General features: G+C 43.8%; 1 protein-coding gene across 10 annotated transcripts in view; it reads right to left on the reverse strand.

Moving 5' to 3' along the window:
• Positions 1-5483: 5483 nt before the first annotated feature.
• Positions 5484-15800, reverse strand: part of CIT (citron rho-interacting serine/threonine kinase) — a 110534-nt gene continuing 100217 nt past the window's right edge. For 6 of the 10 annotated variants that reach the window (XM_090063163.1, XM_090063159.1, XM_090063164.1 and 3 more), the window contains 7 exons: positions 15100-15208; positions 14826-14954; positions 11814-11894; positions 11124-11202; positions 10830-11009; positions 7556-7889; positions 5484-7344 (listed from right to left, as the gene is read on the reverse strand). In XM_090063163.1, coding sequence (XP_089919289.1) covers positions 7321-7344; positions 7556-7889; positions 10830-11009; positions 11124-11202; positions 11814-11894; positions 14826-14954; positions 15100-15208 — 936 coding nt within the window. In that variant the 3' untranslated portion in view covers positions 5484-7320. The remainder of the gene's footprint in view (positions 7345-7555; positions 7890-10829; positions 11010-11123; positions 11203-11813; positions 11895-14825; positions 14955-15099; positions 15209-15800) is intronic. The other 4 variants (XM_090063167.1, XM_090063161.1, XM_090063165.1 and 1 more) reach the window with 1 other exon arrangement.

Raw genomic sequence — 15800 nt, forward strand, 5'->3', positions numbered from 1 at the left:
TTTAGTTTGAAGAAGACTGAGGGGGGATTTAACAGCAGCCTTCAACTACCTGCAGGGAGGTTCCAGAGGACTGAGCTAGACTGTTCTCAGTAGAGGTGCACAGATATAAAGAAAATTGATTGCACAGGAAATTGGCCTGATTTGGCTGATAAATGCTCATGCATGTGCACAACTGCAGCGCAGCATGTAGGCAGTGAGGAGCACAGCCCGGCAGTTTGGAGAGCTGTGTGCAGCTAGTAAGTCTGTTGTAGTAGAAAGGGAGGAGAGAGGGAAGGGGTGTGCAGCGGTAGATCAATGCCCCCTGTGATGAGTGGGGCAGGGACAGGCACTGTGGCTTGTCTAGGGGGGCAGGGGGGTGGCTCCTGCTGCTTCGCACACCCTGGGAAGGCATGGGGGGTGCCCCCAGATCTATGCAGTGGGAGGCTGCAGCTATAGGCTGGGGCCAGGGCTGCATTGGGCTCTTCCTGGTGCATGGGGGTTGCACTCAGGTGGGTGGCACTGGGAGGGGACTATGGGGGGGGGGGGAGTATGGTGAAATTTGGGGTGGGTGCAGCCCTCCTTGTAACTCCCCTCCCAGTGCCACCCACATGCCAGGAAGAGCCTGGTGCAGCTGCAGCCTGTGCAGATCTGGGGCATGCCACTCCCTCCATGCTCCATTGGGCTGCATACAGTGGTGGGAGTCAGTCCCCACACCACCCCCCAGACAAGCTATGGCTCTATCCCACGCCTTGCCCTACCCCAGCTGGGCAGCGCCTGCCCTTGCTCCATTCCCTCCTTCACCACATGACCTGCCCCCCCAAAAACCCTTTCCCTTCCCCCTCCCCATCCACCACAATGGACTTACCAATTGCACACAGCTGTATCAGATCAGTAACAGCCAATATGCCTCCTTAAAAATCGGCTTTCAGTATTGGCCCCAAAATCTCTATCGGTGCACTTCTAGTTCTCAGTGGTAGCAGACGACAGAACAAGGAGCAATGGTCTCAAGTTGCAGCAAGGGAAGTTTAGGTTACATATTAGGAAGAATTTTCTCACGAGGAGGGTAGTCAAACACTGGAACAGGCTACCCAAAGAGGTGGTGGAAGCTCCATCCTTGGAGGTTTTCCAGAGCCAGATAAATAAAGCTTTGGCTGGGGTGATCTATCTGGGGGTGGTCCAGCTTTGAGCAGGGATTTGGACTAGATGACTTCCAGAGTTTCTTTCCAAGCCTAATTTTCCATGATTCTATTAATTCTCCATTGCTCTGCTTCTCTATCCCATCCCCATTATCAACTCCTCATAATTACCCAGTAGGGACTGATTTCCCTTTATTGGCTTTCCCCTTGGAGTGGTAAATTTAACCAGTTTACTGAAATAACTTAAGGTACCAAAAGCTACCTTGCTCTTGGATACCAGTTCCACTTTTTGTTTTGGGTCTGCACCATAGCTCTTCACTATCCCAGAGAAATTGCTTAACCCCTCTTGGAGATGCCTGGGTATCCTGATAGTAAACTGCCTTACCAGTGTGTTAACATTTTGTTGTCAAAAAGCTACACAGAATTCAGTGGCAGAGGGTGACAGGAATGTAGAACACACATTGCATGGCTCTCCTTTTAGTTTCCTGAAACTCAGTATTTATGGAATAAGCAGGTCCCACTTGCTCTAGCTAACTGGTTCACTTGTCTTGAGCTTTCTAGCAGTGCTGCAGTTGGGAGAGCCTATGGTAGATAAGCATAAATTTTCTCATAGGGAACCATTTTGGGTACGTGGGCTTGTTTTTATTTAATGTGTAGGCTGCATCATTGAAATGCATAATTTCCCACTAGTACCCTCTCCCAAGCGCATCAGTCCTGCAGTTATGCCTGTTGGTGTGGGTCCGGAATTGGTCTGTACAGCTTTTCTTGGTGGTGTCCAAAACACACTGAAGTGAGGGGAGCAGCACTGCTGGCGCACAGAGAACTCATGATATAATCTGACCTCAGGCCTAAAGCCCCAAAGGGATTTTGGCACTGTTTGGTGTCCAGGTCTAAATCTAGATCCTCTGAACCCTGGAACACTTAAAATCTGTAGGAATTAGATCTGCAAGTGACTCTTCCAGTTTACAAGCTAAGTTGGGGATGGGATACTCACTCCAGCTTGTGGAAACTATTCCATTTCAAATATTCATTGGGACAATGAAATTCATTGGGACAATTTATTTTGTGAAGGCACAGTTACTGCCACTGCAACGTGTAGGGCTCAGTTCATGAAGAATGCCTCAGGTTTGTGGATTTCTCTGAAGTCAGGCAGCAGCTAAGCTAAGCTAGGAGTTTCAGGGTTGTAAGTATGTTTGGACTTAAATACCATGCTCAGAGAGAGTAAAGCTCTCCTTTGTTTGAGGAATTGCCCAAATTACAGGGATGGTTAGTCATACACCCACTTTTAAAAGAAAGTATATTAAGCAATGGTTGCACTGCTGCCTGACAATAGCATTTATTCATATAATCTTAAGCCTTTCCTTAAGTCCTCTTCTTTTCTCTTCTTGTGTTCAGGGGGAGTGTGTAGTGCCCTGGGAATTAGTGCCATCATTCCACAGCCATGGCAGTAAACAAACCACCTCTTCTCTGTCCCCTTCCCCCCTGACAAGGATAATACTGTGTAGCTAAAACTCTGCACTGAAAGTCAGCTCTTTACCCCGGATAGTACAACGCTGGCTGGTGATGTAGCCCAGTTGCGGAGGGAGGGTCAGAGGACAGAGATAACTGTACATTGTTAATTTTGATTATTTAAAAATTCTTCTTTTGGGGAAAATAAAAGGTTTCCGGAGCAACCTACTGAAAACTCTGGCTTTTAGTCATAACTAAGTAGCCAGCCATTAGTCAACTGTGGTGGGCAGCTTTTTTTGTCATCCCTTTCACTGTTCCTGTCTTGGTAGCTGTAGTGCCATTGTCACTATCTATGCTGTCTTGCAAGTGTTCTGATTATTTGTATTCAAGAAGCCAGCTGTATTTGCTGAACAGCAGACTCTGCTTTGTTCCAGACCTAGTAATTAAGTACCACAAATAGAGCATCAGCTATACACACTACAATTAGTCCCATGTTTTATATCGAGACTTACAAATAGAGCCTGAAGGTTTAATGCCTTCACAGCTGAACTGCAAAAAGGTTTGAGGCAGAGTTAAGACTTTGCTCTGTTATATATGGAAACTAAAGGGTTCTGGGCCCATGCAGAATTCAGCTCTTGTCCAGGGACTCTAAACCGGTGTCTCCCCCAGCTCAGCTGCAGGACAATCCTATTAAACTGTCAGTTCAGGTCAAGTCATTCTATCCCCAAACAGCTGAAATGCAAAACGCCCAAAATCTAGTGTATGCTTTATATAGCCAAGACTTGTCTTTGACAAGCAAGTGACAATAACTGCACCAACTCATAATGAAAAAGATCATACTGCACAGCATTCCAGCAGCACTGGGTGCACGCTAATGGAACAGGAGGTTTGATTCAAACTCATCTTAAGCATTGAAGCTATACACTGAGGAGCGATTCACACTTTATTTGACAACATGCTGTGTTCTTCAGTTTTGACCTTTTGGAAAGCAACAGCACTACCTGAAATGTCACTCGGGCAATGTGCTGCACGCATGACTACTCCAACCACAAGCACAAAAGTTCCAAAACATCGCAGCAACCAGGTGTTTAACTACAAAAAAACCACAAGTGTCCTGCCAAATTCAGTCCTTGTTAAAGAATTGGATTCTATTTAATATGGGGTTTTGTACCACCCCGGTGCCATGAGTAATGTAATAATTTACCCGATGTTTGTTCTCTCCTTTGAGGGGAGAAGCCAGGGACGCCTTGCTTTGGTGGGTTTTCTTCTGTTAGTTTCCTATACTAGGTGAATGAATTGGGTTAATCACATTCTGTTCAGTTACTGGAAGAATGAAATTCCTCCAAAGACCAAAGCTGGGTGAAGAGTTGGATTTATTAGCTGCTACTTTATATTCCCCCACCCACTGCTGACAATCTGTACTGTTATGTTTATTTTTGGCTGTTGCTAGGAGGCTACAGTTTTAGGTAGATGCACAGCTCCTTGTTACATTCACTTCTGGACAATAACATTAGGCTATTTGAATAAACCCATGACAGTGTAGCCACTGCAAAATGAAGTTTTCATTGCCCCCAGTCATTTTCAGCAGTAAGGTGAGTTAATGAGCCAGTAAGAATTTGTGCAGTGTTCTTGATAATCAAAAGGCTTAGTAAATATTTTACTTCACCAGTTTCTGGATTATTTTAGTTTTACAATTCTGATCATGCATCATAGGACTGAAACAATGACTTTTAAATAAGTATTCTGTGTGCACATTAAAATAGAAATAAAGGAACATTTAACAAGTCAGCATTTCATCATATACATCAGATAGTAGGCACAATAGATAAATCAAGCAGTTTGGTTTGATGTAGAGCATTTCCATGAAAAATGTCATGTAGACCAAAATGTAACAGTAGCTATTAGTAACCCTCCCCCACACCCTCCAACAAAAACCTTTATTGGGGGCGGTTATATGCACAAAACCAAAAACACTGATCTGTAGGAGGACAAATTAAGTTACTGTAGGCAGCAGTGCATATTAAAAACTCTTCCTGTGAAAGAATACTTCAGACCCTGTAAAAATTGGTTTTGTTAAAAATAGATGTATTTACATTTTAAGTCTGATCTAGAGAGTTTTCCTACCAGGTGTAAATTAAGATGTACAGTAACTTGGCAGATTGAGTACAATCTGAATTATATTTGTTGGTCTTTAAAAAATTGCAGCTCTTAGGCATTACAGCACCAGACTATTAAAATGGTGGGATGAATGAACTAACTCTGTTCCCTTTGCTATTGGTACATTGCCAGGATACTCCAGAACCCATCATTAGATTATGTTGTTGGTAATTAAAAGTGCTTTCCTGGCTCAAAAATCTGTGGGTTGTTTACCAGGGGCCAGATTCTTCTTCCAGATACTCACATGCCTCTCTACCAATGTCAGTGGGTGGGGTATCTGAGGGCAGAATTTAGCTCAAGGTGTTTGCAGCTGACTGCTGCTATAGTAAATGAAAACAAAGGTAAATCCCACCTCAGTTCACATCAACATGCTTTAACTTTCTGAAGTCACTTATGCTACTTGCTCAGGGTACTAAAAGGCTGAATATTCTGAAGGTTAGCTCTTTGGTAAGCTTATACTGCTATAGATAATATAGCTCCTACTGCTGGCTGCTCTGTTAGGATGGCTTAGTGGTATTTTACATGGAAGGAAACGTTCATTTCACCATGCCGGTCAATATTATTTGTTTTATTTGGTTATTGTTCAACAACAAAGTTCAATACTTTCCCGGTGGAGCTTGAACTGATCCTCTGGTTCCCTTGCTTGTTGATAATAAAAGATAATGAAGAAAACAAATCCTGCACTTTTTGATACCTAAAACCTCATTAATGCTAACAAGCTTTCAATTGCAATTTGATGGTACAATATTTCTTCATGGGCTCTGGGAGGATTAAGCTGAGGCCCCTCCAGCATCTGAAGATGGCTGTCCACAACCACCATTAAAACAAAAAAGCTAGTGTTGAAAAATGCACAGTTTACAATAAAAAAGTAGAAACTGATTCAATTCCCTTTTGTTACGAATATAAAGTTTCTTGTAAATATTTACAGTCCTTTGAGCTATTTCTATAGCAGGAAGCATTTCACGAACAAGACACAAGGTATACACTTTCAGGACTTGACAAGCCCATATCTCAGGTCACAAAGATTTTCCGTGAGATGCAAAGATTTAAAGACTGATCTCAGTGACCTTTCAAAATACTCAGACCAGGAGACAAAGTTTTCAGCAAGTTTCCTGCCAAATCATCTGGTCTAAAATAACCCAACAGACAAGAGAACAGAATACAATATCCATGAAACTCGCCAAAGTACATTGACAAGGCATTTGTGTTTTATGGGGGTCTAGAACAGGTTAGCACTGGCTGGCAAGGGACAAGCGGAAGATATAGAACTTGGCCAAAGGGAAAATTGGATGCAGTTTTGCTCTTTTCCATTTATAGAGAACATGGTTGTTCACTAAGAATGTTGCCAAAGCAGACTGAATGGTCAAAACCTGCCTTGAAAATCATTTGCTCTCTGCCTGAATTATAAGAGATAAAATTCATGGCAAAGGAGAATACGAAGCAATAAATGGCTTGTTTAAAAAAAAAACAAACCAAAAATGTGAGATGTTGGGTAATTGCAAAAGCTGTTTATTGCGAGTATCCTCTAGTGCCATGACTCCTAGTTCTTATGGTACGACAAGATAGAGCCCTCAAACAGGCAAGAAGGATTTTGCTTTGAGCTGACAATTGTGTACTGCTGCTTTCATGCTTTCTTGGTGGTAGAGCCAAACTGGCCACTGTCCTGGGGAGATGACTATAGGGATTGTGATACAATTTCTGAATGGGATGGTGTTTAATATTGAGAAGGCAAGAAGCAGCAACAGTGATTCTTGTCATATAATAAGGATTGCAACTTTTCTTTGCCAAATTCCCCAGTAAATAATGGCAATTATTTTGCAGCATACTCTAAAGGCTTCAATTAATTTACAGGTGAGGTACAATACAATACTTAGCAAAGCAACCTAAAAGGAGAGAGCGGCCAGAGTGATGGTGCAGCAGCATGCAGTGAACTGCCATGCAGAGGACCTGGATAAAGAGTCTTACACCCCAGTATGTTGGAAAGAATGCACTTTGTCTTTGGACATGGGGACAGTGACTAATCAGTCAGGGGATCTCCCTTTCAATCAGCTGAACACAGAGCTGCATTGGGGCAGTTGTGGTAAGAGTTTTGGAAAGTGACAGGTGAACAAACTGATCTGGATTAATTCTCTGTAGTTCATCAGAGAATACCCAGTCACAGTGTCTTTTAAACACCAGTCACTGTGGCCTTCCAGTTTACAAGGCCATCAAGAATTCCAGTACCTTTGTTTTTTCCAAACTATGATTTATTATCTGGTAAATGGTGCTAACCACATTAAAGACTTGGGGTGGGATCCTCATCCCATTGGATTTTTTTGATGAACTGGTATGGACTAAAGCTAAGTACAAAAAGTTCATGAACTGCTTGAAAGAGTAACAGTAGTACAAAGTGCAAAAATATGACTGCAGGAAGGTGCAGGGAAATAAACTGAGATGCAGACAATCCTTGAAAGCATCATGTGTCTCCTGACATGGAGCCAGTTCTGGCCCAATAATGCTGTTTAGATGACTGGGCAGAAGTATGGAGCGCATATACTCAGTACATTTCCTTTGTTTTTCCTGCAGATCAAGATGAGGAGTAAATTTGTCTAGCTGAGACTTATACTGAAGACTGGTCCCAGACCTAGTAGGGAAATAAAATGACAGTTACAGGAGACATGACAATCAGGTTTTCCACGTTGAGACTTGCTACAACTGAATGTGTATTTTAAAGTGGAGTAGGACCAGAGTTCTTTTCCCAGATAATTGGCTTTTCATGGTGTACACAGGTCCCCCCCATTGATAAAGTGAGATTCTTTCCTGTGACAAGGAACTGTCAAGGGCTCCCAGCTTACCTTGTTAACTTGTGAGAGTGGTGTTCTTGCACCTCCCACAGGCATACGTCCCCTGCTGCTCTCCTCAAACAACCTCCCAGGGGACCTTTCCCTGCGGGTGCTCAGAAGTCTGCCTGGAGATTTCTCCCTCTCCAGTGGTCGCCCAGGAGACTTGTCCCTGCGCAGCTCTGTCCTTCCCTCTCGGTACCGATGTGGTGTGCTTGGTTCTCGAGGGTGGCTTGGTCCTTCTGGTGGTCCTGGGCTTGATGCTACCCGCTTGGTTATGTGCTCATTATATGTAGGGGGACCTCTTTTATTAGGGCTACTGTCATTCAAAAATAATGGACGTGGACAGCTGAGCGACAAAAACCTTAAAGTTACATTTCCATTAGGAGCATAGCCACCCCACTCCCCTCCCCCAGTGTTCCCACAAGAGGGTCCCATTTAGCGAGGACTGCAAATGCTTCCCTGTAATTTTAGGACAGACATACACCGTGGGTATACAATAGCACCAACCCAAAAGTCTGTTACCAACTACTAGGCCTGTGCAAAGCGGCTAGTATTCACTTCGGATTCATCCAGTTAGGAGGACAGTGATTCAATTCGGTGATTTGAATCACTGTCCTGAACCAATCTGGCCGAATCACCCAGGCCAGGCCCATCCCTCACCCTTCTCCCAGCCCAGCAACAGCTGCCCTACCGGCCCCAGTTCTCAGCACTTGGGGGGAAAAAACCCACTTACCAGGTGCTGCAGGGCAGGAGGGAGCTCCCTGCTGCCCCATGATGGGTGGGGAGCTCTGCATGAGCCCTCCCCACCCCCCCTGCTTCCCCAGCCCCACCCCATGGCTGCCCCACCCACCCCAGCTCTTTTTTTTTTTCTTTTTTCTTAAAGAGAAAAACCCCTGGACTCACCATTCCAGCCAGCAGGGGGCAATACCCACTGCCCTGTGCCACATGGGGAGCTCTTCCACGAGCCCCTCCAAAGTCCCAAGGCCACTGCAGGAGTGGTGAGTCCCACTGTTTTTCCTCGGGTTTTTTTCCCTTAAAGAGCCGGAGCTGAGGCGGGCAGGCAAGGGCAGCCATGTGGGGGCTGGGACAGCGGGGAGTGGGGCTCATGCAGAGCACACCATGGAGCATGGGGCAACAGGGATCCCACCAGGCAGGACCCAGTGAATCGGGACCTTTTTTTTAAAGCACTGGGAGCTGGGGCAGGTGGGGCAGCCATGGGGGGACTGAGGGAGCGAGTGGGGGTTAAGGCAGGGGATGGGGCCTGGCAGGGGCGCCCATGGTCCCCTCCCCCACTACTTACCAGCTCTGAGTCCGGCTGCAGTTCCGTGCTGCAGCGGGCAGGGACCATCTGAATCATCAAAGCTCTCCCAATCTTTTCCAAAGATTGGGACAGCTTTGAATCAATTCGGACCTTTTAATTGGTCTCCTGATTCAATTCAGACTTGGAGATTCAGCCACTGAATTGGGCCATATCGCCTCCAAATTAAATCAGTACCTGCAGCTTCACACAGCTTAACCAGCTACTGTACACAAGAGTCAACTGGCTGAGCGGCCATGATTAGGAATGGCATAGTCTTTTTGTATCATTTTCTCTTTAACATGAAGTCCTGAAGAGGCTGAAATGACCATTAATAAGAAGAGACTAGCTGGTGTGGCTGAAAGAAGGTTATAACCTCCAGTAATCAACTGTTAAAAACCAATGTTATGCTTGCTAAAATACTGCCACACAAGCCTCTGCATCTAGAGATTACATGACTTCAGAAGGCTCTGTTAAATAAGGCATTCCAGCTCAAGGAATAATGAAAGCTTAGCACAAATCAAGGCTCCATAGAACACCTACAAGAACTACTTTTTTTTTTTTTTTTTTAAGGAATACAACAGTCACTTTTGCCTATATAAAAAATATTAAAATTAGTTTATCCCTTCTCAGTTGTAAGATTTTAAAGGGACAGCAAAAATTATGGAGATACTGAAATAAACATCTGATTACATTTCGTGTGGGTGACTAGCTTACGTTGCTTATAGGAAACACTGTTCTCTTTCCAAGTGGTTGCTGTTAGTCACAATAAATACTTATCTGCCCAATTTGTCTTTCCTGTGTTGCACAGACCAAGATCTTATCACCTTATGGCAGCATCACCACAGTCCCCTACATTATTACTTTAAGACTCATACAGCATTCAGGGATTTTGTTTTTAAAAACATTTTAGCAATCCATGGTTTATTTTTATGTCAAAATAGAATGTGAACATTTGTCTCTCCAGTCACAGCTGCAGTAAAGCATCACTTCTACCCCAATCTTCTGCTTGCAGCCCCAGCTGTTGGAGCTTGGGAATAATACCATGGCTACAGACGACTAGTTTCATTGATTCTAAAATATTTCATTTAGGAAATCTATGTTTAAAAATCAAAATGTTGTTGTTGCCTGTATATTCAGCTGCAACAGAACATTTATACAGTTTTTACAATCACAGTAAGAGGACAATAGCCTCACAATTTCATGTGGCAAGAATTCATCACTAATTCATCCAGTCTAATTGGACTGGTTGAAGATTCCTGAGCAACTGACTATCCCCGTTTCTGTAAAGAGGATTACTGTTTTTGACAGCAACACAGAAGGCCTTCTCAAGTTACTGATCAGCATAACCTAACCATAGAAATGGAAATCAGCATAACCCAGCCATGTACTGGTGCTAGAGGCAAACATGGTTGTGGCACAATTTCTGAAAGGGGTCAAACATGCAACATTTTCCTCTTTTTGACAACTATTGCTATCTGAAAGTGGATGCAAAAACCATGCCATGCAAGCCCTACCCCAGGACAGATCATCTGTGGTTAGAATACCTGGAAAGATTATGCCCTTGAAAAAATTGGTTTGGATTTAGTAGTCAAAATAATTTCAGAATGATTTAAAACAACACTGACGTACACAAGATTCCTGAGCACTTGCAACCACAAGCATTGCTTCCTAGGCATATAGAAACATCCAGAAATTTTTGAGTAATAACATCCAGATTATAAGACTTTTTTATCTTGAAGGTATTTGTGGAGGAAGTTACCTCAGCCCAGGAAGCCCAGCTTTCCTAAGGGGAGGTCCTAGCGCAGTAGAACTGTTGTATTTGCCACTGATCCCTGCAGCATTTTTAGATGCTCCTGAGAGAAGCTGACCTTTACCCAAGACTGAAACAGGGCTCTCACACAATAATCCTCAAAAAGCAGTCTTGATGTAATGCTGCAGGCATGGCAGACAAGAGAGAGGCAGGAACACAGCATGTTGACTTCATACCTGCGTGTAGCAGAAGTTCCTCTGTGATGTTCATTGTTGGACTCCTTTACTAGATTTCCCTTGCAGCAAATCACCCTTAATTTGTCCTGGTAGGATGAGGCCAAGTAAATAGCTCCAGATGAAATTGCTGGCCCCAGATACCGAGGATTAGGGATCTCCAAATGGGCTCGGGCAGGAGTGCTGAGTGAAGGGGAGGAAAAATATCAGTATGATCTGGTTATTGTCCATGGTTCTTAGAAGCCTACCACGACTGCATATGGACATGCTGTTCAAAGTGCTGAGCAGATAACTTACCCTAGAGAAGCACGTGCCTGAATCTCAATCACTTCAAGGGAATTGAAATGGGTCACAAACAGATAGGGTTCTCTATAGGCTGCAGCACCACCACAGTCACAGAAAAAACACAGCACAAAGAATCTACATTAGCACGAATTTGTTAGGAAACTCACAGTGTGAACATGACAGCTTCCTGCCCTCCTACAGCCCATGGTTTGCTTTGTAGCTCCTATAGTCCATGGTTTGCTTTCCTTTGCTTTGTAGCTCTCTGTTTCTATAGTATTATGGCAGGCAGAATGTCACACAGAAGGGATTAAAGAGTAGACTGAACTGAACAAAGGCCCTAAGGTTTCATTCTGATATGATAGATTCTTGAGTACTTCACAGACTTCCAAGCATCATTAAAAATGACACTGGCCCATTTAGCCACTGTCAGTGGGAACACTAACCAAATGCATCAATTTGATTTAATCTTCCTCTATTTCTTCACGCTTCAGAAGGTCTGCTGTTTCCCAAGGCTTATAATTATCTGTTACCACAGGAAAAATTACACTATTTCTAAGAGAGTTAGAAAAACACTGAATCAGAAGCCCGCCCTTATCACCAGGATGCCTCCCCGTTATCACAGCGCCTACAATATTGAACATTCCAGAACAACGGAAATGGGCAAAACCAGAACAATTCTAGTGAGTGTTGCTCTATACCTACCAAAAGCCAAAGGCAAGCGACTCCATTTCAGGTCATCTGTCCGACTGCGTCTTCCATAGGAATCCACAAAGACACCAAATTCTGCCAAGAACCGATGTCACATGTTTGCAGCATTTACTTTTTTTTTTTGGCAAAGACTAATTTAAAAAAAAACCCACCAAAAATAAAAGCATATCCAAAAGGAAATCAATATGCAAACTTCTAAAAAAGGAAAGGCTTACTCTGAGCTGTAAGCTCAAATTTATTATGAACAAAATCACGCCAAACTTGATCTCCTTCAACAGAGTAACTACTTGGGTGGATGAAGGGAATGCATGGAGCAGCAACCTATGTCCCATGACCAGATCTGGCCTGCTTAGAGATTGGATCCAGCCCATTTTACCAGTGGCGAGCTGAAACCTTATTGCAGCCTAGCTATGGGATGCAGCGCAAATTCCACATTCTACATTTTACTAAAGGACAGCTAATCCTGCTGCTCCACATAATCCCAACCCTGGCTCTGTGCACAGGGCTGCTCTCTCCTCCAACACCGCACTGAAAAATCACTCTGAAAAACTAAGCAAGAAATCATTTAAAGGAGGCTTTGGGGGAGGGAGCAAGAGATCAGTCCTTCTCAGCAGTAACAACTGGGCACAGCAAGGGATGGGCAGCCCACAGTGCCAGCTGAGTCACAAACAAGTAAAAGGTTGCCACTCCTACACTAGACAAAACTGCTGCAGTGGGGATAGACAACTGACTCAACAGCCACAAGAAAGAATGGCAGGAGGTTTTAAGTGGAGTCTGACAAGGGTCTGTCCTGCACCCAGTGCTGTTCAGTGTGTTTGTTAGCTATGTGGATGCAGGAACAGAGAGCTTCTTGAGAAAATATGCAGAGGGCAAACCAGGGAAGGACTAAACATGCTGGAGAATGGAAGCACAAGTCACAAGGATCTTGACATATCAGAAAGTTGGCTGGGGTTAACAGGGTGAAGTTCAATGCTGACAAATGCAAGGTACTACACCTTGGGAAGAATAATCAAAAATACAATACAAAATGGGTAACACCTAGCTGGATAGCAGCTCCTTGGAGAAAAATCTAGGAGTCTTGATCATAGATTCAATGAGTCTGCAGTGTGATACAGCTGCATAAAAGGCAAATGCCATTTTGGGCTGCATCTGTAGGAACATCAGATACAAGACATGGGAGGTGATACTGCCTCTTTCACAGCACTGGTCAGGCATCATCTAAAGTACTCCACATTTTAAAAAGGACATGGAGAACTTAGAGAGGGTCTAACGATAGGCAACAAAATGATAAATGGTTTGGAAGGCAAGCCATATGAGGAGACATTGAAGGAAACAGGCCTGTTCAGCTTGCAGAAAAGAGACTTGAGAAGGGACAGGATTGCAGTCTTAGCCTTCAAATATCTGAAGAGCTGCCATAAAGAACACCTTCTGTCTCTCACTGCAGAGAGTACGATGCAAACCAATGTCTTGAAGTTGCAGTAAAGTAGTTTTAAATTAGATATCAAGAAATTTCTTCACTGTTTGAACTGCGAGGCAGTGGAACAGACCACCTAGGGAAGCTGTGGAATCTCTATCATGGGAGCTGTTCAAGAAGAGGCTGGATAAGCACTGGTCAGGGATGATCTAAGAGTAGCTATACCTATGATATACTATAGGCATTTCCTATTCTTCTGGGCTTTGCTGAATGCCGCATGGGGCCAGGAAGGAATGTTTTTTTTCACCTCCTATTGCTACAGCTGCCAGGGTTTTACTCCATCTTCCCCAGAAGTATTGGTTGTTGGCTGCAGTCAAGGCTGGGAATTTTGACTAGGATGTGCCATGTCTCCTGCCGGGACTTAAACCCAGAGGTTCCTGGTCAAACAATGTTACCCCTCCACTCAGGTTCTGACCAATCACCATGTTTAGGGTCAGAAAGCAATTTTACCCCCTAGTCAGACTGGTAAGGACTTCAGGCGGTTTTGCTTTCCTCTTTTGAGGAGGGTGTGACCTTTCATTGCATCTCTTAAGTATACTTCTGCAGCAGCAGGACACTAACCACCACTGTCCCCTTGCCTCACCTGTGGCAGGTTAGGATGCTATGCCTTGTAGCTGTATGACAGGGCTGCTTTTGTAATTCTAATAAGTTAACAAGGATTTGCATGGGATGGTTTGGATAGGGATGATTCTCCCACAGGTTCCTTCCAGCTCTACTTTTCTGTGATGCGATGATTCTATGAAAAGGCCACTTTTCTTTTTCAGCTGTTATAGCCTCCAGAATAACTGACAGTGCATTTTGCAAATATTACTGGACTTAGGGATAATTTCAATACTGAAGCTGTTAGAACTTGAGTTCTCCTTACACTAATTAAGGTAAAGCTGTTACTTCTTATCCTGCTAGGAACCCAGCATCTGTAAATGGCTGGAAGACATATGCTAGTCACAAAAGTGTGCCTGCTGCCCAAAGAGGCTCTTACTGTAAGTTGCAGAAGAATTACTGTTGTCATGGCTAAAGGTGCCTTGTGAATTTTTGGGATATCGACCTAAAGGCTCAACAAAAACCATTACATAAAGAAATAGCTTACAACCTTTCCTTTCTCTGCGGGAAAAGTAAAGCAATCTGTTCCTATGGAAGCTAAATCAAAACAGTTCATCAACTATTTACACTAGACATTCATTGAAGAGATAACATTACAATCCCTCAGCATCTCACATAGATATTTAGTAGCAGCAACTGATCAATAAGCACAGAGAATTTAACATAACCTGGAAGAGATCTGACCAAAGCATGTCTAAATCAGAATGTTGCCATTTTAGTTTCAATATCCTGTACATCTTACTATGAAGACCAGCTATTGTTTGCCAAGCATTCTCTGGTGCTTTTAGACCTCACCACTGTCAGCAGTTAAGATTATCAAATGTTTTGGATACCATGCACCACTCAGGTAATTCAAATGCCTAGGTTCCCCAAACCACAGTTCCTACAAAAATAAAATGGCAGGTTAGTCCAACAGCTTACCATAGACTTACCGTGGAAACAAAGCAAATATTCTTCCCTCTGCCCTGTGGGGTTCACCTGTATGATACTGATTGGGAAACTGTTGGTGGAAGCAGCAAATACAGCAGAGGCTAAGGAGTGGTCATTCTTATCCAAAAACTCTGGAAGAGGGTGAAGTAAGAGACCAGTGTCAGCACCAGCTTGTCTGTAAACTAATATCTCTGGCTCCCACTTAACTAGACATGTATTTGGCCCCAAACACATTTACAGTTCTGTTTAGTGTGTGTGACAAGAACCAACTCTTACCCTCCAGTGTATACTGTTTCAGCTCAATTTCATAGAACTTGTTGGTTCCAATGACAATACTGTAACTGGTCAAATGGATACAGCTGCATGGCTCTGAAGTTTCAATTTCCTGGAACAGAAGGGCAAGTTATAGATCAACATTAATTCCCCTATATTGCTCTTACATATTTTTCTGAGTTCTAATACAATACATCCTCAGATATTCAAATCTCTTTAGAAATCAACTGCCAAAGCTGCTCAGATAAGTGAAGCCACAGGATCTTGTGAGGAATCAATATATGCTAATACATGATACATGATGTAAAATTGTACCTAACTTAGTAGGGGTGAATTGATAAAGATTTTTTTTGTCTGATACCAATGACCGATTATTAACCAGCCATACTGGCCAATACCGATTCTATAGATGATTTACAGAAATGCAGCCTGGCAGCTTGAAGAGCTGCATTCAGCCAGGAAGTCTATGCAGGAGGAAAGGGCAGATCGAGGCCCCCATGGTGAGGGAGGGAGTGGGGCAGGGGCAGGTGCTGCCCAGCCAGGGCAGGGCATGGGACAGAGCTGTGGGAAGCTCATCTGGGAGTGCAGGGGGGTGCGCGCCTCCATGCTGCTGCGCACAACCCTGAGAGACACATGGGAGGCATGTACCCCCCTGGATTTGTGTTCAGGGTGAGTGCAGGCTGCTCACCATGGGCTCAGAACCA

Source organism: Crocodylus siamensis, chromosome 9 (assembly GCF_052110815.1).
Source record: "Crocodylus siamensis isolate JL-2025a chromosome 9, ASM5211081v1, whole genome shotgun sequence".
Classification (NCBI taxonomy): domain Eukaryota; kingdom Metazoa; phylum Chordata; order Crocodylia; family Crocodylidae; genus Crocodylus; species Crocodylus siamensis.